At 43.1% G+C, this 22,058-nt stretch overlaps 1 protein-coding gene across 1 annotated transcript; it reads right to left on the minus strand.

Moving 5' to 3' along the window:
* Window positions 1-10,281: 10,281 nt before the first annotated feature.
* echs1 (enoyl CoA hydratase, short chain, 1, mitochondrial) lies at window positions 10,282-21,444 on the minus strand. Its single transcript, XM_055901801.1, has 8 exons — window positions 21,165-21,444; window positions 16,172-16,369; window positions 15,946-16,073; window positions 11,789-11,888; window positions 11,601-11,705; window positions 11,270-11,389; window positions 11,007-11,074; window positions 10,282-10,864 (listed from the first exon to the last, which is right to left on the minus strand). Exons 1-8 carry the CDS (start codon window positions 21,433-21,435, stop codon window positions 10,799-10,801), a joined length of 1,056 nt encoding a protein of 351 aa, XP_055757776.1. The 5' UTR covers window positions 21,436-21,444; the 3' UTR covers window positions 10,282-10,798.
* Window positions 21,445-22,058: the final 614 nt, after the last annotated feature.

A 22,058-nucleotide genomic window follows, 5' to 3' on the forward strand; every position in this document is an offset into this window, starting at 1 on the left:
TTAGGGGCGGACTGGGGCAAAAATTCAGCCCTGGCATTTCAGCCACAACAACCCACATAACCACGAGCGCGCATCCCCTACTACTTACACATACAGGCAGTAATGCTACTGAAACATAACCTAGGCAACTATAGGACAGCGTGTCTTTGTCTAAATATCATTATCATCATATCAATATATGACTGTTACCATGGTTACTCCACAGATATCATTCTGGAAGAAGTCGCTGTAAAAAAGATGCAATTGTCTCTACAGGCCAGAATGTTGGATACAATGATATTTACCGGTTGTCTGTGCTGTTGGTCCTTTTGGCTGTAGGAAGTTTGCCAGCTGATTGCATGGGACAACTTTGGTCTGTTCTTCGGTTAAACTCGGTCATTGTTGACATACTGTATTGTGCAAGTCCTGTGCGAATTGCATCAGCATTGAAAATACAAACTGACATACAGACCAGCATATTGAAAGTCGGGTTAATAACTCTACTCCTGCATAAGTAAAAAATCTGCAGACAACAGGTAAAGTACTTTCGAATGAAGTCTATTCAACAGTCTGACTTGTGATGGGACAGTTCACAAAGATGTTAGAGACGAGAGAGGTGTCTTCCACTCTCAGATTCATAGAAGCTAAGCGTTTCTCAACTTTTACTGTACCAGTGACCGGTGAAACATAGCCCTCCTTTTTTACCAGCTCATGTTTAAGACAAATACAACATGTAAAAGCACCACTGAAGATACAACTGTCTGTCTGTCACTCTGTCTGTCTGTGATTCTCCTTGTTCTCTGTTGTCACTGTCTGTCTGTCTGTCTGTCTATCACACCTAAGTGTTAATAGTTAAAATTACATATAGACCCTACATATTAAGGAAATGGCAGTACATCTGTGTCTCTGTTTTCTTCCTAACTCCACTGCACTCACCTCTGAGCTGTCTATGCTAAGCCTAGCATATTTCCCCACAGCACTGGTACCAGAAGACCAGGGGACCATACTGCCTGTGCTGGGCCCAGCAACATTGTGAATGAATAAACACATTTATTAGATAAAGAAGAGAGATTACTGAATAAATGCCTAATAGATGACCATTGGTTGATAATACCTTATGAAAGCCTAAATACTTACAGTATATTTCAAATATAAGTGCCTGGCTGTCATACATGTGTCCCCATCCTAAGTGTTAATTATATAATATATCGCCAAAATATCAATGAACTGGCAGAACATGTGTCAGTGTTAGTCTCTCTCAGTTTTCTCCCTACGTCCACTACACTTGACCTGCTGCAGCAGCAGCTGAGTAATATGTGCCGCGAAGCCTAGCATCACTGGGACCAGGGGACCACACTGCCTGTGCTGGGCCCAGCAACAGCCTAGGGTAGCACTTCATTTTAAGGTCCCATAATAAACCATTATTAAGGCATTTACAAACCGTTTGCTCAACATTTATTAATCATTACTCCTACATTTGTAAATGTTAGTAAGTAAGTTATTCACACGTGTGTACCAGTCAAAACTTTTGTCATACCTACTCATTCCAGGGTTTTTATTTTTACTATTTTCTACATTGTAGAATAATAGTGAAGACATCAAGCTATGAAATAACACATGGAATCATGTAGTAACCAAAAAAGTGTTAAACAAATCCAAATATATTTTATATTTGAGATTCTTCAAAGTAGCCATCCTTTGCCTTGATGACAGCTTTGCACAATCTTGGCCTTCTCTCAAGCAGCTTCATGAGGTAGTCACCTGGAATGTATTTAAATTAACATATGTGCATTAAAAGTTGAATTTCTTTCCTTCTTAATGTGTTTGAGCCAATCAGTTGTGTTGTGACAAGGTAGGGGTGGTATACAGAAGATAGCCCAATTTAGTAAAGGACCAATTCCATATTATGGCAAGGACAGCTCAAATAAGCAAAAAGAAACAACAGTCCATCATTACTTTAAGACATGAAGGTCAGTCAATATGGAACATTTCAAGAACTTGAACGTTTCTTCAAGTGCACTCGCAAAAACCATCAAGTGCTATGATGAAACTGGCACATGAGGACTGCCACAGGAAAGGAAGACCCAGAGTTACCTCTGCTGCACAAAATCTAATTGTAAGGAAGTCTCAAGGTTTTGCTCGCCTGAGGTAGAGTGTCTCATGATAAGCTCTAGACCACACTATTTACCAAGAGAGTTTTCATCTATATTCTTCGTAGCTGTCTATTTACCATCACAAACCGATGCTGGCACTAAGACCGCACTCAATGAGCTGTATACGGACATAAGCAAACAGGAAAACGCTCATCCAGAGGTGGCACTCCTAGTGTCCAGGGAACTTTAATGCAGGGAAACTTAAATCTGTTTTACCTAATTTCTACCAGCATGTTAGATGTGCAACCAGTGGTAAAACAACTCTAAACCACATTTACTCCACACACAGACAGCTCATCACTAAGCCAAGGACCCTGGGACTAAACACCTTCCTCTGCAACTTGATCCTGGACATCCTGATGGGCTGCCCCCAGGTGGTAAGGGTAGGTAAAAACATGCTGATCCTCAACATGGGGGCCCCTCACTGGTGCGTGCTCAGTCCCCTCCTGTACTACTCCCTGTTCACTCATGACTACATGGCCAGGCACGACTCCAATACCATCATTAAGTTTGCCAATGACTCAACAGTGATAGGCCTGATCACCGACATTGATGAGACAGCCTATACGGAGGAGGTCAGACACCTGGACGTGTGGTGCCAGGATAACAACCGCTCCCTCAAAGGGTTCAAGACAAAGGAGATGATTGTGGACTACAGGATAAGGAGGACCGAGCACGCCCCCATTCTCATCGACGAGGCTGTAGTGGAGCAGGTTAAGAGCTTCAAACTATCATGGTCTAAACACAGCAAGACAGAGGGCACGACAAAACCTATTCTCCCTCAGGAGACTGAAAAGATTTGGCATGGGTCCTCAGATCCTCAAAAAGTTTTACAGCTGCACTACAGAGGCACTACAGAGGGTAGTGCGTACGGCCAAGTACATCACTGGGGCCAAGTTTCTGCCATCCAGGACCTCTACACCAGGCGGTGTCAGAGGAATGCCTTAAAAGTTGCCAAAGACTCCAGCCACCCTAGTCATAGACTGTTCTCTCTGCTACCACACAGCAAGCAGTACCGGAGCGCCAAGTCTAGGTCCAAAATGCTTCTTAACAGCATCTACCCCCAAGCCATAAGACTCCTGATCAGCTAATCAAATGGCTATCCAGAATATTTGCATTGTCGCCCCCCTCTTTTATGCTGCTGCTACTCTGTTTATTATCAATGCATAGTCACTTTAACTCTACCTACATGTACATATTACCTCAATTACCTCAACTAACCTGTGCCCCTGTCATGACTTCCGCTGTTGTCGGTTCCTCTCCTTGTTCGGGCGGCGTTCGGTGGTCGACGTCACCGGCTTTCTAGCCATCGCCGCTCCATTTTTCATGTATCCATTTGTTTTGTCTTGTTCCCTGCACACCTGGTTTTCATTCCCCAATCAATCTACATGTATTTATTCCTCTGTTCCCCATCATGTCTTTGTGAAAGATTGTTTGTGTTACGTGTCTATTGTTGACGCGCCAGACTGGTTTGTTTTTTACGTAGTATTTTCACGAAAATGTTTATTGTTAAACATAATTCTTGTGACTGTTCTGCGCATTTTTTCACTTTTGCCTCAATAAAGTTTGCACCTGTTCACAAATGTCTGCTCTCCTGCACCTGACTTTGCTACCAGTACGCACACACCTGCCAGCCCCCGCACATTGACTCTGTACTGGTACCCCATGTATATAGCCTTGCTACTGTTATTTTACTGCTGCTCTTTAATAATTTGTTATTCGATTTTTTATTTATCAATTTTTTACTTAACACTTATTTTTCTTAAAACTGCATTGTTGATTAAGGGCTTGAAAGTAAGCATTTCACAGAAAAGGTCTACACCTGTTGTATTCAGCGCATGTGACAAATCAAATTTGATTTGCAGAGGATGAATGAGAGGATGAGTTACCAGCCTCAGAAATAGCAGCCCAAATAAACGCTTCACAGAGTTCAAGTAACAGACACATCTCAACATCAACTGTTCAGAGGTGACTGCGTGAATCAGGCCTTCATTTTATATTTATTTTTTATTCAACCTTTATTTAACTAGGCAATCAGTTAAGAACAAATTCTTATTTACATTGACGGCCTACCAACATGCAAAAGGCCTCCTGCGGGGACGGGGGCCTGGAATAAAAAAAATATAAATAAAATACAATATAAATATAGGATAAAGAATACATCACAAAAAGAGAGACCACACTACATAAAGAGAGACCTAAGACAACAACATAACAGCAAAACTTGACAACACAGCATGGTAGCAACACAACATCACAACAACATGGCAGCAACACAACATGCTAGCAGCACAAAAACACGGTACAAACATTATTGGGCAAAGTCAACAGCACAAAGGTCAAGAAGGTAGAGGCAACAATACATCAACTGTCAGTAAGAGTGTCCATGATTGAGTCTTTGAATGAAGCGATGGAGATAAAACTGTCCAGTTTGAGTGTTTGTTGCAGCTCGTTCCAGTCGCTAGCTGCAGCGAACCGAAAAGAGGAGCGACCCAGGGATGTGTGTGCTTTGGGTACCTTTAACAGAATGTGACTGGCAGAACGGGTGTTGTATGTGGAGAATGAGCGCTGTAGTAGATATCTCAGATATTGGGGAGTGAGGCCTAAGAGGGTTTTATAAATAAGCATCAACCAGTGGGTCTTGCGACGGGTATACAGAGATGACCAGTTTACAGAGGAGTATAGAGTGCAGTGAAGTGTCGTATAAGGAACATTGGCAAATCTGATGGCTTGAGAGCACCCTTACCTTACCTGCCGATCTATAAATTACGTCTCCGTAATCTAACATGGGTAGGATGGTCATCTGAATCAGGGTTAGTTTGGCAGCTGGGGTGATAGAAGAGCGATTACGATAGAGGAAACCAAGTCTAGATTTAACTTTAGCCTGCAGCTTTTATGTGCTGAGAGAAGGACTGTGCACCGCATAGCCATATTCCCAAGTACTTGTATGAGGTGACTACCTCAAGCTCTAAACCCTCAGAGGTAGTAATAACACCTGTGGGAAGAGGGGCATTCTTCTTACCAAATCACATGACCTTGGTTTTGGAGGTGTTTAGAACAAGGTTAAGGGTAGAGAAAGCTTGTTGGACACTAAGATAGCTTTGTTGTAGAGCATTTAACACAAAATCCGGGGAGGGGCCAGCTGAGTATAAGACTGTAACTTCTGCATATAAATGGATGAGAGAGCTTCCTACTGCCTGAGCTATGTTGTTGATGTAAATTGAGAAGAGCATGGGGCATAGGATTGAGCCTTGGGGTACTCCCTAGGTGACAGGCAGTGGTGAGACAGCAGATTTTCTGACTTTATATACTGCACTCTTTGAGAGAGGTAGTTAGCAAACCAGGCCAAAGACCCTCAGAGACACCAATACTCCTTAGCCGGCCCATAAGAATGGAATGGTCTAGCGTATCAAAAGCTTTGGCGAAGTCAATAAAAATAGCAGCACAATATTGCTTAGATTCAAGGGCAATGGTGACATCATTGAGGGCCTTTTAAGGTTGCAGTGACACATCCATAACCTGAGCGGAAACCAGATTGTATACCCCGAGAGAAAACTATATACATCAAGAAAGCCAGTCAGTTGATTATTGACAAGTTTTTCAAAACACTTTTGATAAACAGGGCAAAATAGAAATAGGCCTATAACAGTTAGGATCAGCTTGATCTCCCCCTTTAAATAAAGGATGAACTGTGGCTGCCTTCCAAGCAATGGGAACCTCCCCAGAAAGGAGAGAAAAGTTAAAAAGGTTGGAGTTAGGCTTGGCGATGATAGGGGCAGGAACCTTAAAGAAGAAAGGGTCTAAACCATCTGACCCAGATGGTTTTTTGGGGTCAAGTTTAAGGAACTCCTTTAGCACCTTGGACTCAGTGACTGCCTGCAGGGAGAAACTTTGTAGCGGGGCAGGGGAAAAAGAGGGAGAAGCATGGGGGATAGTCGCATTAGAAGGGGTGGGAGATGAGGAAATGTTGGACGGGCAAGGAGGCATGGCTGAGTCAAATAGGAATTCTGATTTAATGAAGTGGTGATTAAAGAGCTCAGACTGGCGCTTCTTGTCAGTAACAACCACATCATCAACATTAAGGGACATGGGCAGCTGTGAGGAGGAGGGTTTATTCTCCAGGTCTTTAACCGTTTCCCAGAACTTCTTGGGATTAGACCCACAGAGAGAGAACTGCTCCTTAAAGTAACTAACTTTGGCCTTCCGGATAGCCTGAGTGCACTTATTTCTCATTTGCCTGAACGATAGCCAGTCAGCCTGAGTATGCATGTGCCGAGCCTTTCACCAAATGCAATTCTTGAGGTGGAGTAACTCTGCAAGATCACGGCCGAACCAAGGGCTGAACCTGTTTTTAATTCCATTTTCTTTATGGGGAAGTGTTTGTTAACAATACTACTGAAAATATCAAAAAGGAAGGTCCAAGCATCTTCTACAGAGGGGATCAAGCTGATTCTATACCAATTTACAGTGGCCAGTTCATGAAGGAAGGCTTGCTCATTACATTTTGTTTAGCAAGCGTCTATGACAAATCAGGACAGGTCATTTCACTGAGCAGCCATTACGAACACAGGCTGTAAAACAGTGGTCACTAAGGTCATTACAGAAAACACCAGACTGAAACCTGTCAGGATTATTTGTCGAGGAGAATAACATCGAGGAGAGTAGCCTTTTCTGGGTGTTTGGAGTCATACCTTGTGGGATTGGTGGTAATCTGAAAAAGATTTAGGAATCCCGTTTTTTAGGACTTGGTCAGGTGGTTTAAGCATGTCCCAATTTAGGTCACCTAGCAGGACAAATTCAGAGCTAGTGTAAGGGGCCAGGAGAGAGCTTAGGGCAGGTACGGTACAGGCCGGTGCTGATGGAGGATGATAACACCCAGCAAAGAGCTATTTGAAAGTTTAATGCTTAAAACTAGCAAATCAAATTGTTTGGGGACAGACTTGGTAGAGACAATCGATCACTGAACGTGATCTTTGGTAAAGATTGCCACTCCCCCACCTTTGGAAAATCTGTCTTGCCGAAAAAGGTTATAACCGGGAAGGTTAACATCATTATTCAAAACACTCTTCCCTTAACCACGTCTCAGTAATGACCAACACATCTGGATTGAAGCTGTGAACCCATACTTTCAATTGATCCATTTTAGGTAATAAGCTTCTAGTGTTAATGGACAGAAAACCCAGGATTTTACGAGAGCAGAAATCACTGAAGCAGATATCAGAGCACAAGTCAGAATTGGGGCTAGCAACAGTAGTTGGGCCAGGGTGTACATGCACATTTCCAGATATCATCAGCAGTAATACAATCAAGGCACGGCAGAGGACAGGGAGAGCTCTGCAGTGCTGATTTATGACATCTGAATGTGCATCAGATGGCAACAATATCATATTGTACAGCAATTTCATCAGGTAACACGAACACAAAGCCGGCGAGAGGTGGTTAGAATAGGATGGGAGGCCAAAAGTCTGTGTAACCAATAGAGAGTCAGAGTCCCGAGTCTGGGAACAAACATAGTCTGTCCCACGGTTGGGTAAAGAAAGTTTGTAGTCAACAAAGTATGCAGGAGTCATGAGGCAAATAGGAAAATGCAATAATGACTTGGGGCTAGCCATTGTAAGTTCAGAGTCACTCGCCCCAGCAGTGCGTGTGTGCTGGAGGCAAAAGCTCGGGAGAAAGGGGTGAGTGTGGTGGAGGTACCCGATTCATGATCGAATTGCTGCAAAGAAACCACTACTAAAGGACACCGATAAGAAGAGACTTGCATGGGCCAAGAAACACGAGCAATGGACATTAGGCCGGTGGAAATCTGTCCTTTGGTCTGATGAGTCCAAATTTGAGATTTTTGGTTCCAACCGCCGTGTCTTTGTGAATTTTTAAAGTTGTCCACATTAAGGTCTGGCCTACTATTTTGCTCATTTGCATTTGCAATGTATTGCATTAATCAATGTGCAAATGTACATGTTATCATCAGCTAATGCCAACTTCCTTGGCCCATGGATGACACTGGTTATGTCCCTCATTCCTCCCAAAGTGTGCACTTGTTCACTTCCCTTCACTATTTTGAAAGGAAATTGCTGATAAAACAAATGTGGCGGAAACCCATATGCATCCACCAATCCAATGCTTTTAGATTTGTGGGAAATGGTGTACGAGTGCACATTTCAGGAGAAAGGAGATTTTCACATCTCTAAATGTGAAAATGTATTCGGTAAAAAAGCTAATGTATGTTCATACCTTAATATCAATAATATAATATGCTAAGCCTTCTCTAAGCTGCGGGAGGGTCTACTACAATTTGTGCCAATTTTCTTCATTTTAGGCTCAAAAGAAGCCCGTCGTCCTCTTACATTCTGTCAACTTTAGTCTGCTGTGTTTTGTATTTATTTTTACCCATAATGCTCATTGACTTGACATTCCAAATTACCATTACATGAAGCCCTGAGGGATTATTTCTACCATGGTTCATGCTATTGTGTCATGCCAATGCCATTATGATGTAATTTTGCTCCCAAGGCAAAGCCTATAAAAGCATGGGTCCCAGGCGCTGAGTGGGTATAACTATAATCATGCCCAGACACAGACTATCCACTTCTCGCCCAGTCCGCAGGATGCTTAGAGCCACTCGGACCGTGAGACGCAGGAAGAGAGTTGGCAGGAGGAGACATTAGGTCCCTTACTAGCCATCAGCTCCCTGTCAGGTAAATACCACTGGCATTTACATTCTGCTGTGTTTTGTATTTATTTATTTTTCCTGGTTTTTGTGTTTTGGAATGGCACGGTTACTACGGAAGATTCATCTGTCATAATGCAAATTATGTAAGTGTTTGTAGGCCAATTTCAAATGTGTAAAATTACTACATTACCCATTATGCTAATCGACTGGACATTCCAAATGTCCATGGCAATTATGGCTCACAATAGTATTATTAATTTATGCAACACTGTATCCAAGGTATCCTGTCAATTGCACTGCTGCACTTATACCCGATGGGCCCTGCGTAAAATCTTCAACTGCATATCTCATGAGTGATGCCTTCTGCCCTGTTTTCCCCAAATCTTAAACTAACCATAAATCCTTTCAAATAATGCTGTCAAATAAGCACTAGGTCTAAAACATATGCTTCCCGATTGCCTTTCACCTTGACCAATCAACTTACTGCGATGGGATGAGAATACATGGTAGAATTCATAGGCCCATCAAATCCTTTGTTTAAGACACAATGTTGTCGTGTCCTTGGCTAGACAATTTTCTCTTAAAATGTCTGAGGGAGGGACATGCTACGCTATGGGCCTACAAGCTATGTCAGTTCCACCTCAGACTTTCTGTAGCTGTTTAAATTAGATGAGAACATGGGAGATTACCCCCACTTGTATTGCAATCAACAGGAGCCTATATAAAACAATATGTGAAGCATCAATACTGCCAAGATGAATAGTAGTGTAATAACACCATCTGGTGTTGTATTATGTGAATTGTGTAAGATTCGACCTCCCGGGTGACGCAGTGGTCTAGGGCACTGCATCTCAGTGCTAGCTGCGTCACCAGAGTCTCTGGGTTCGCGCCCAGGCTGGGCTGGGTTCGCGCCCAGGCTCTGTCGCAGCCGGCCGCAACCGGGAGGTCCGTGGGGCGACGCACAATTGGCATAGCGTCGTTAGGGAGGGTTTGGCCGGTAGGGATATCCTTGTCTCAGTATGTAAAATGTAATAAAATGAATGCACTCGACTGTAAGTCGCTCTGGATAAGAGCGTCTGCTAAATGACTAAAATGTAAATGTAATTCAATAGTACATGTTAATGATTTTATATGATGGGCATAGGCTGTGCTGCCTCCAGTTAGTACACGAGAAAGAAACTCAACGAAACAAAACAGATCATATCATCGCTTCCATCTATTAAATTTAGTGGTCATTTCCCAATAGACATTTCATCAAACTAACAGCTGTCTATCACCAAACACAGATTAAGGTATTGTTACATTAAACCTGATCATTGTGAGCTGGTTTCCTGGACCTAGATTAAACCTACAGCTGGACTAAAAAGCATGCTAAAATGGATCTCCACTGAAAAAGCATCTTACACAGGAATTTTGGCTTTATTCTTCTTAATGCCTACAATATGACCGACTGAATAAATCAAATGGACAGATGCATACCTTTTTACGACTTTATTTGCACAATGTACAGAGGAACAATTAATTTTCTAGAAAATGTGAGATTCAGTTGGACAGTGAAGAGGCTGTGTTAGTGTGTGTTAGCGGTTGTGACTGATATCGCTTGGCCTCTACCATTTACTCCCAACAAGATATTTGTTTTTCTATGATGGACGATGACCTAAAACATCTTTCATACAAACACACTATACTGTACTGCACACATACAGCATACAACGCAGTCTGCATACAGGGTATGAAACCGTGATAAGGCAAGTAAATCGCTCAGGATTAGTCTGTTAAATTGTCTGTCCGGGTGTCATTCAGGGCTAAATTCCTAACTTAAGGTCTACATGTAAAAGTCTGCTCTTCACAATAATCTTCAGTTAAGATTATTTCAATCTTATCTAAGCCAACATCAGAGTCATGAGTCAAGATATCAAGTCAGGATACAGCCTTCAGGAACCCTTGGATCGGAGATTCACATCCTGGTCTGTTGGGTTTTGTGTTCGCTCCTCTACTGGTCCTTGAAATTGGCCTTTCTCTTTTCCACAAACGCGGTCATGCCCTCCTTACGATCCTCCTGTTGTCGGAAACACAATGTCAGTGAGTACACACACAGAACACACCTGAGAAACGGTGGCATGTACGACCAGGTTATGCCAAAAGGAGCTTCCTAAGAAAACGGTTGATCTGAATAAGAGAACATCAGTAGATTGACTGACCGTGGCGAAGGTGGAGTGAAATAATCTCTTTTCCAGATGATTCCCTTCAGCCAGCGTCAGCTCGTAGGCTACACACCAACACACACGTTAGATCTTGCATTAATCAATACAACTAAAGCAATAAAAGACTAGGGACTGAGATAAAAATAAATGTTTGAATTAAATCAAGTTCACAAAACATTAAATATCTAAACATCTCACATATCATTGTAGGGTCAGAGAAGGGTTTATTAAATATGTAAAAATCAGATCAGCTCTCTAACCTGCGTTGACGGCCTCTTTAGCCATGGCAGACACGATCTTGGAGTTGGCAGCGATCTTCTCCCCACATTTAATAGCTTCTGACACCAATTGGTCTACTGGACAGATCTTACTCACCAGACCTAAGAGAGAGAGAGAGCATGGTAAGTGTGTGTATAATGTGAGGTTTGTGCGTGTTATCTGACTGTTTAGCCTCCTGTGTGTGTGCGTGTCTGTGTGTGTGTGCTTATGTGCAAGTTACCTGACTGTTTAACCTTCTGTGTATGTGTCTGCGAGTTACCTGACTGTTTACCCTCCTTTGCATGTATAATGTGAGGTTTGTGTGTGTGATACCTGACTGCTTAGCCTCCTGTGCTGTGATCCTGTCTCCAGTCAGTACCATCTCCATGGCGAGAGATTTCCCCACTGCCCTTGTCAGTCTCTGAGTACCACCAGAACCTACGCACAGAGTACAGTTAACCTACAGACCAACAGACAGACAGAACTATTTTCGATCCACATAGATCAGGGATTAGTGGTACCTGGGATTGTTCCCAAAAGGATCTCAGGCTGTCCAAACTGAGCCTTCTCTCCAGCAAAGATGATGTCACACATCATAGCAAGCTCACAGCCTCCCCCCAACTAGAGAAAAATACATAGAGCGAGAGAGAGGCACACACAGAATTAATGTTAACCCTCACACTGTTAACACACACACAAAACCAAGCTGTTCTTGTGGTACTAGTCTCGCTATACAGACTACCTCCCACAACGTGCCAATGTTTCAGCATACACGTCTGTCTGTACAAGGTATGTTGAGCAAAGAGGAAAGGGCGGAGTTGGGACGTGCGCCGAAAACCCGTCCAGAGGTCTGTCCATTGACGTCCTGTCGTAAATATTTCCTGTAGCTACTGTAGCTAGATGGAGCTCGCAGGGGATATTTTCAATTAGTGTTTTTCGCAAAGAAAGTCGTTTGTTTGCACCATTGACGTTTGCGTTGCAAGCTTACGCTCGTGTCTACCTCCGTCATGTTTCCGAGGGGATTATTTTTAACCCCCCCCCTACCCAAAATCGTGATTGTTTCGGAGTTCTCTGTCTGAAGAGCAACCACCCCCCCTCCAAAAAATATCCCTATTAGAAGTGGCCAAGAAATTCCGACAGTGGTGTTGCCCTAGGTCTGGGATTTCTGAGACTGCTTTTACTGTCAGTACCACAACAAAGACAGGGTAGCTGAAGTCGAGGACAAAAAACAAACAAAAGATAATTCATGTAAAATATACTGTCCGTGAAATGTATGTAGTATGTGAAAGCTGGAAATTGAAGTATTGTTTGTTGTCCATTAATTTACTCCAATTAGGGGGGGTGTTAATAAAAAAAATAAGAAAAATATATTTAATTAGTTTACTCCAATTAGGGGAGGGATGGTAGGGTTAGGGGAAATTATAAAGAAGGAAAATATGTTTGATTTTTTTTTTTAACACACATTTTTGGGGGAAATGATGCAGACAATTACATTGATAGAAGCCACAATGTATCTGCAATATTAACGCTGATATGCTCCCTAAAAATATATAATAAAATAAAACAGGCTAAAACTGCTTCTCCAATAGAAATCCCTGATTACACTTGTAGGTGATGTCATCGCAACATTAGCTAGCAAAGCTCATGCTTGTCTCACACCTTTGTTGACAGGTGTATCAAATCCAACACACAGCCAGGCAATATCCAGACAAACATTGGCAGTAGAATGGCCTTACTGAAGAGCTCAATGACTTTCATCATGGCACCGTCATAGGATGCCACCTTTCCAACACATCAGTTTGTCAAATTTCAACAACGTCTCAGCCGCAAAGTGGTAGGGCCACACTAGCACACAGAACGGAACCGTCGAGTGCTGAAGCGCATAAAAATGTATGTACTCGTTTGCAACACTCACTACCGAGTTCCAAACTGCCTCTGGAAGCAACATCAGCACAATAACTGTTAGTCGGGAGCTTCATGAAATGGGTTTTCATGGCCGAGCGGCCTAAGATCACCATGTGCAATGCCAAGCGTCGGCTGGAGTGGTTTATAGCTCGCCATTTGACTCTTGAGCAGTGGAATGCGTTCTCTGGAGTGATGAATTATGCTTCACCATCTGGCAGTTCGACGGACAAATCTGGATTTGGCAGATGTTAATAGAACGCTAGCTGCCTCAATGCATAGTGCCAACTGTTAAGTTTGGTGGAGGAGGAATAATGGTCTGTTTGGGGAATGCCCCCCCGTGCACAACGCAAAGCCTATACAGAAATAGTTTGTTGAGATCGGTGTGGAAGAACTTGACTGGCCGACACAGAGCCCTGACCTCCACCCCATCAAACACTTTTGGGATGAATTGGAACGCCGACTGCGAGCCAAGCCTAATCGCCCAACATCAGTGCCCGACCTCACTAATGCTCGTGGCTAAGTCCCCGTAACAATGTTCCAACATCTCGTGAAAATCCTTCCCAGAAGAGTGGAGGCTGTTAAAACAGCAAAGGGGGGACCAACTCCATATTAATGCCAATGACTTTGGAATTAAATGTTCGACGAGCAGGTGCCCACATACCTTTGGCCATGTAGTGTAAGGTTGTGCCTTTAGATTTAGAGAAAATTTACAATTAAGGAAGTGTTTTTCCCTTCTTGCATTGACTTCTCAAACCCCAGCGTGGTCTGTTGGGTCTGTTTCGCTAGCGTTCCCGGAAGTCTTGCGAGGATGCGCCTCTGAGTTAAGAAACTCTGATAAAAGCTCCATAATTTCTTTAGAACGCTCCCGTGGTTGTGATCTCTGCTGCTGCTGTTTCTCACACAAACACACTGGATCAAATCAAGCTTTATTCTGCTATAATGACACATGCAGGTAAAAGGGATTCTGTTTCAGTATCTAGAATCCACTTTAGGAAGAAGGCCAGGCACCACATGGTATTGCCTGTTAGACTAAAATAAATACATAATACTCTATTGTACAGTTTGAACGACAGTTGAACTGTGCCAGCATAACATCAACATTTTCTACCATAATAGAAAGAAATATGGCATAACTCTCAACCTTTGCACAGTGACCAGACAGTAGAAATGTATTTACCTACAGCCATGTCTGTCAGGCATGCACTGGGAAATCATTTTTATTTTTTTTGTAAAACCAGCTTCAGTTGTAGAGATTTACAATAGTAAATTGTTGTATTATTGTTTCTCCTCACTGTTTGCTTGTCATCTTAGATAGCTTGCTGGATATAAAATGCTTGTTAACAACATCTGTTAGGATTCCAATCTTGCGTCATGCCTATAATTTTGTGAGATTGAAATGCATCCACGGTCATTGCTAATCATAACCAATGTCAACCCTCATCAATTACACTACATGACAAAAGTATGCTCGTCGAATATCTCATTCCAAAATCATGGGCATTAATATGAAGTTGGTCCCCCTTTGCTGGCATAACAGCCTCCACTCTTTTGGGAAGGCTTTCAACTACAAATTTGGAACATTGCTGCAGAGACTTGCTTCCATTCAGCCACAATAGCATTAGTGAGGACAGGAACTGAGTGATTAGGCCAGGTTCGCAGTAGGCTTTCCAATTCATCCCAAAGGTGTTCGATGGGGTTAAGGTCAGGGCTCTGTGCAGGCCAGTCAAGTTCTTCCACACTGATCTCGACAAACCATTTCTGTATGGATCTCGCTTTGTGCACAGGGGCATTGTCATGCTGAAACAGGAAAGGGCCTTCCCCAAACAGTTGCCACAAAGTTGGAAGCACAGAATCGTCTATAATGTCATTTTATGCCGTAGCGTTAAGATTTCCCTTCGCTGGATCTAAGTGGCCTAGCTTAAACTATGAAAAACAGCCCCAGACCATTATTCCTCCTCCACCAAACTTTACAGTTGGCACTATGCATTGGGGCAGGGAGCATTCTCCCGGCATCCGCCAAACCCAGCTTCGTCCGTCGGACTGCCAGTTGGTGAAATGTGATTCATCACTCCAGAGAAAACGTTTCCACAGGTCCAGTCCAATGGCGGCGAGCTTTACACCACTCCAGCCGATGCTTGGCATTGCGCTGGAATTTTTATTTATTTAACAATGAATCTACCAATAGGAACACTGCTGAAAGACGTCCAATGGCTCTATCAAACAAGGAGAACCATATCTACATGCACAAAAACGTATAGCGCGATCAGTATAACATGGAGCCTTCGAGAAATGCCACAAAGCAGGATTACATGTATATTTAGATCTCACCCCCATCAATACACTGGAAGCAGTCATAGGGTGTATCATTCAGCGCACGAAGCCCAGACCTGCCTTCCTCCTGGGCAATTATGTGTGTAACATCTCACAGTCTTAGAAATGCCTTGGACATGATGAAAACAAGGCCAGATTCCCCCAGGGTGAAATTCCCCTTTAAGTTCCAACTGTAATGTGTTCGCCACAATATAATAAATTGGCTTTTAATATTTTCCTTAAACAATGGCCTGTTTGGGTCCGTTTTTACACAGACTTTTTGCAATAGGTATGAATGCCCTCTAGTCCATTCTGAACGGGACTCAACTTCAAAATAATGTATTTATGCATATTGGGTCCGGGTGGCAAGGCCACCGGTCCATTCCAAATTTCTGGACCCGTGAAGACCTCTAGTGTATACTGTTATAACAGACTAACTGTTGACTGAGGTGTGTGTACTCACAGCGAACCCGTTGACAGCAGCGATGACTGGTTTCCTAATGGTAGAGACTCTGTTCCAGTGAGCTAGGAAGTTCCCGGCATAACACTCCTGGAAGGTACGATTCTGCATCTCCTTAATGTCAGCCCCAGCTGAGACACATACAGTTTTCAGGTGTAAGACACAAGATGCGTGTGCACACACTCATTTCTCTCTCTCGTTCACACACACACACACACACCCCCCTCACCTGCGAAGGCCCTGTCGCTGCCAGTAAGGACGATGGCGCCCACTGTTCCGTCGGCCTCGAAAGCATCCAGCGCTTTTCCCAACTCCAGCATCAGCCCGTCACACAGAGCGTTCAGAGCCTTGGGGCGGTTCAACTGGATGTAGCCCACATCCTGATTCTCTCCACGCTTCTCCACCAGGATGTACTCATACTGACCACCTAAACAAACACACATAGACTTGCACAATAAATGAGAGGATTATTCGTTCAACGTGACCAAGGTGGCGTTCCAGGCTGACTACATTGCAGCCTTGCTGTGTGCACCAACGAGCAATTGTTGCATGGCGTGTCATCGATGGTGCAGCCGGGCACCAGATTGAATAGGTTATGATTCCTGTCATAAAATGTGATTAGCTGATATGTTAAACAACTATGCAGCCATTGTGAGAACCGGCAGGCTACTGCAATGTAGTCGGCCTGTAACGCAGCAAAAGTTTTCGCTCCAACTAATGCAAGTGGGATGGCTCAGCAAGCCAGGTTAGTACAAACCTAATAACAAGGATGTGGACTGATATTCTTGAGAGTGAGTGGACTAACCAACACAGGTTGCTATTAATAGACATTTTAATAAATAGGCCAAATCAATAACCAACATGCAGAAAGTATTTTATATATTGAAAACCTAAACTTGACATTTACCATATACATGTGCAACAATAGTATCGTTATTACTTGTATTTTTAATTTTTTTTTTTTTACAAGCACCTTATAAACTGCACACGCACCAAAAACCCAGTTGTTTAGACAAGTGGCAATAAATCATTCAGGTTATATGCGCTGTTGAAACTACCACAACTCAAAAACCACATTCAAACTAGAGATTTTAACGTCACTGGTTAGAGGACAACCTGCAGAAAAACAGTCCGCTGCATTTTGATACGGAGGTCACCAAAACAGAGAGAGAAACACAACACTTGTCAATCACTCCTATCGATTATCATGTTGAAATCAAAAGCGCGAGATGGGGGAGATTAGGATAAAAGCTTCCTGTTCAAACTAACACAGCTCAAAAACCACAGGAATCTGAGAATAATCTGTACACCACTGGTTAGAGGACAACTTGCAGAAGACACCGAGCTACATTTTGAAGTGTTGCATTTTGATTCAAATAGGTCGCCAACATGGTAAGCGTTTAAAAAAATGATTTCCTTCGATATAACGTTGAAATCAATAGAACGGGAGGCAAATGTTTGGGATGTATACGCTGTCTAAACTAACCCCATTCAAAGTCTACACATAATCTGATCCTTTTTACATCACTGGTTATAGAAGAGAATTTGTTGAAGACAGTCATCTAAATTCGAGAATGTCAGACAGGGATTCCGGGAGACTGCCGAAACAGGGCAGAAACAAATCAGTTGCTTTGTTATTTAACGTCAACGAATCATCACTTCTCAGGTAGTTCTACATAGTGAAAGGGGTTGACTTTTATTTTAGTGATAGCTTGACTGTCAAATCCGTGTATTTGCTTTTGGCCTTCGACTTTTATACAGAAAGTGCCACAAATTCTGTGCCATTTGAGCTTAAAAGGTATAATGCCGTTCTAGGTCCTGCAATGGACAGGCACTTAAAAAAATATCAACGGGACCCAACCAAATATATTAACCTGTTTAAAGCATCGATTTATTTGTGATGACTAAACTTTTTTTTTTTTTTTTTTTTTTTTACAAACAAAAATATGTTTAATTCAACAAAATCTTATGTGGTGAAAATGTTCCCATTTCTGCTCAATATGGCAATCTGGCATGCCTCCTTAAACTGCCAAACAATACGCATTCACACATCAAGTCTTCTCTAGAGTTGAGCTCGGGGATGGAACAACTGTTGAACATTTGAGCTTGTGTGTGTGTGTGTGTGTGTGTGTGTGTGTGTGTGTGTGTGTGTGTGTGTGTGTGTGTTAATCTATGGGAAGAAGGGGAGAGAGTTGCAGAGGTGTTTGTTTGGGAGTGGTGGGTTAAGTGAGTGTATGCATCTCACGTCGGTTGACAAAAACGTAACATTCCTACTACCGGCTGTTATGGGTAACAATCCTGCGTAGAAGTGCTTATAATATTACGCATATTACTCGTCAATTGTGGGAATAAATTCAGATAAAAAAAATATTGCATATAAACTGTGGCAACCGGGGGGACAGCAGATAGCTACAAAGAAAGGAGCAGGACCATGGTCAGCACCAGAGGGCTAGAGGCGCCAAGGTGAGTCAGCACCATGGACAGCTTCTACAGGCACCAACTGGGGCTGGTGATTGAACATTAATACTACCCAGTCCAGGTGCTGCAACTAATTGGCACCTGGAATTGGTCCCACCTGTCCCTCATTACCCCAAATTAGTATAAGTAGAGGTGCAGTCACTCAGGCGCTTGAGCAGACAGGCCGAAGGTATGCCTACAGTTGTGGCCAAAAGTTTTGAGAATTACAAAAATATTAACTTTCAAAGTCTGCTCCCCAAAAAACATTTCCACTGCATTTCAGCGCTGCTACAAAAGGACCAGCTGACATGTCAGTGATTCTCTCGTTAACACAGGTGTGAGTGTTGACGAGGACAAGGCTGGAGATCACTCTGTCATGCGGATTGAGTTCGAATAACAGACTGAAAGCTTCAAAAGGAGGGTGGTGCTTGGAATCATTGTTCTTCCTCTGTCGACCATGGTTACCTGCAAGGAAACACGTGCCGTCATCATTGCTTTGCACAAAAAGGGCTTCACAGGCAAGGATATTGCTGCCAGTAAGATTGCACCTAAATCAACCATTTATCGGATCATCAAGAACTTCAAGGAGAGCGGTTCAGTTGTTGTGAAGAAGGCTTCAGGGCGCCCAAGAAAGTCCAGCAAGCACCAGGACCGTCTCCTAAAGTTGATTCAGCTGCAGGATCGGGGCACCACCAGTACAGAGCTTGCTCAGGAATGGCAGCAGGCAGGTGTGAGTGCATCTGCACACACAGTGAGGTATAGACTTTTGGAGGATGGCCTGGTGTCAAGAAGGGCAGCAAAGAATCCTCTTCTCTCCAGGAAAAACATCAGGGAGACTGATATTCTGCAAAAGGTACAGGGATTGGACTGCTGAGGACTGGGGTAAAGTCATTTTCTCTGATGAATCCCCTTTCCGATTGTTTGGGGCATTCGGAAAAAAGCTTGTCGGGAGAAGACAAGGTGAGCGCTAACATCAGTCCTGTGTCATGCCAACAGTAAAGCATCCTGAGACCATTCATGTGTGGGGTTGCTTCTCAGTTAAGGGAGTGGGCTCATTAGAAAACTAATGGGACTGTAGCGACTGTGTTGACTTCAAAATCGGGGTTGTGAACTAGGTTTCTATTCAAGCGTTGATTGACATGGTAATGGCTCTATAGTATTAGAGAAAAGTTCAAAAAAACAGACCCTCCGTTACATTGTGACGTGTCATGTCGTAATGTACAGCACGCATAAAGCATCTCTTTCTGTCTTACAACCTCTCTCCACCAGGTGTAGCACTTCTCTCATCGTTTAAAAACAAGAAATGGACGGGGGTAAGGGGGGGATACCTAGCCATTTTTTTTGTCATCATTGCATGCGATCATCATTCTCAAAGCCGCTGTTTACATCTAAGATTACTTTAGCACCGCCCTAAAAACCCGATTCAAATTCGACACAAACCTTCAAATAGGTATGTAATGACATTATATAACTCTTTATAGTGTTTTATTTAGATTTTATAGTCGATGAGGTGACAAGTTGGACAGATCGAGTGGAAAAAAAGCAATTTTCCCACACATCTCTCCTTCTCATTATCACGCATTAGTTTCGCTTCCCCACCAGCCATTTTTAAAAAGACCCGACGGGGCTCATTGCCTTCTTGAATTATGCAGAAACGGGCAGCGTTTAGGTCGTGTAATTGATTCTGTTGGAAAGGGGAGAAATTGTGCTTTACAATGGTATTGGCATTACAGTTGATCTGGAAGTATTACGTTTTTGGGGCGGTAAAATATGGGCAATTGTACGTGTAACAGTATAACTTTAGTACGTCCCCTCGCCCCGACACGGGCGCGAACCAGGGACCCTCTGCACACATCAACAACAGTCACCCACTAAGCATCGTTACCCATCGCTCCACAAAAGCCACGGCCCTTGCAGAGCAAGGAGCAACACTACTTGTAGGTTTCAGAGCAAGTGACGTAACTGATTGAAACGCTAGTAGGGCGTACCCGCTAACAAGCTAGCCATTTCACATCCGTTACACTCACCCCCCTTTCAACCTCCTCCTTTTCCGCAGCAACCAGTGATCCGGGTCAACAGCATCAATGAAACAGTATAACTTTACGTCGTCCCCTTGCCCCGACACGGGCGCGAACCAGGGACCCTCTGCACACATCACTAGCCATTTCACATCCGTTACATACGGACCAAGGCGATGTACTTGTTTACGTTATACATAAAAGGATTTCTCACGCTGACAGATTTTAGGGCTAGGTAAATCCTCTGGTTTCGCCTCTTCCTCTGTCAATATGCAAAGGGATGTCCCTACCCTAAACCGTAACCTTAAAAAGGTATACATCGGGATTTTGGCAAGGATGCCCTTTATCTACTTCCCCAAAGGCAGAAGAACCCGTGGATGCCATTTGTATGTCTCTGTGTCCAGTATGAAGGAAGTTAGAGGTCGTTTTGCAAGCCAATGCTAACTACCATTTGCGTAGTCATTGCGCTAACGGTATTTAGCATTAGTGCTTGCACTAAATAGCAACATCCTTCAAATTGCACGCAGAGGCACAAACCATGTATCCACGAGTTCATATGACTCGGGGAAGTATATCCTGAAATATCCCTTTAACCTCAACCAGGGACGTCTCTAGGATCCATCTGCAAAACATCAAGCGTCGCACATGTAATGACGTAACGTTAACCAGCTCCATGACATTGTCCATGACATCCATGACAAAAAAAAGCACTGCTTTTCTAAAATGAAATTAACAGTAACCTCTTACCTGCACTGTACTGACGAGCGAAAGAGAGAGTGGAGGAGAGAGCTCTTGGCTTCAATAGCAGTGCTGCGGTTCTGCAGAACAGGGCCATTTCAAACACGAAGTTGCTGGCGCTGAAAGTCACAACACGAGCTCTCACTGCAAGGCACCTCACGCGTGACCCGGAAACTGATAAGTGGTCGAGGAGTGTCAACACAGATTTGCCATTAATAGCGGCTCTAAAAATGAAAATAAATGTCTTAAAAAATGGAAGGCATTCTGGAGGCGGCAACATCAGGTGGGACCATTCTAGCCAATGCGGGCAGATACGTGTGTAAACAGGCACAACAGTTTTCACTAGTTACCGCAACCACAAATTCTAAATTGCCTATAAAAATGCATGACAATTAAAATGAGCTTTTTGGACTTAATTTAAGGTTAGGGGTAGGCACAAAGTTAGCAGTGTGGTTAAGGTTAGATTTAAAATAACATATTAAGAAGAGAAATAGTAGAAATGGGCGGGGTTTAACTTTGTGGCTGTGGTAACTATAGACGACCAGGCACAACTCCGCTATAGTGTTTTTAATAAAAGTTTCCTGCATGTCACGTGTCCTACTAATATCAGTACATGTAACAGCCTAATCATTACCAAACGTATATTCGATCAAATAAGCTACACGTAGCAAATAAGCTATTCTATTTTTTGATAACCAAATTCGACACTCTCTCATTGACCTCCATACAAAAACTTTTCGCTTGGTGAGCAGAAAAAATGGCACCTGCTGGAGAATTATTATTATTATTTTCTCCCAGATTCATTTAACAAGATAGGCCAGTTGAGAACAAGTTCTCATTTACAACTGCGACCTGGCCAAGATAAAGCAAAGTAGTGCGACAAAAACAACAACACAGAGTTAC

The sequence above is a fragment of the Salvelinus fontinalis genome, chromosome 37, assembly GCF_029448725.1.
Source record: "Salvelinus fontinalis isolate EN_2023a chromosome 37, ASM2944872v1, whole genome shotgun sequence".
Taxonomy (NCBI): Eukaryota; Metazoa; Chordata; class Actinopteri; order Salmoniformes; family Salmonidae; genus Salvelinus; species Salvelinus fontinalis.

Coding starts and splice junctions, on each gene's coding strand:
- echs1 (XM_055901801.1), bottom strand. CDS start 21,435: ATGTTGCCGCCTCCAGAATGCCTTCCATTTTTTAAGACATTTATTTTC. Junction 11,706..11,788: donor CCTTTTGGGAACAATCCCAG/GTACCACTAATC, acceptor CTCTGTGCGTAG/GTTCTGGTGGTACTCAGAGA. Junction 11,075..11,269: donor TAAAGAGGCCGTCAACGCAG/GTTAGAGAGCTG, acceptor GTTGGTGTGTAG/CCTACGAGCTGACGCTGGCT.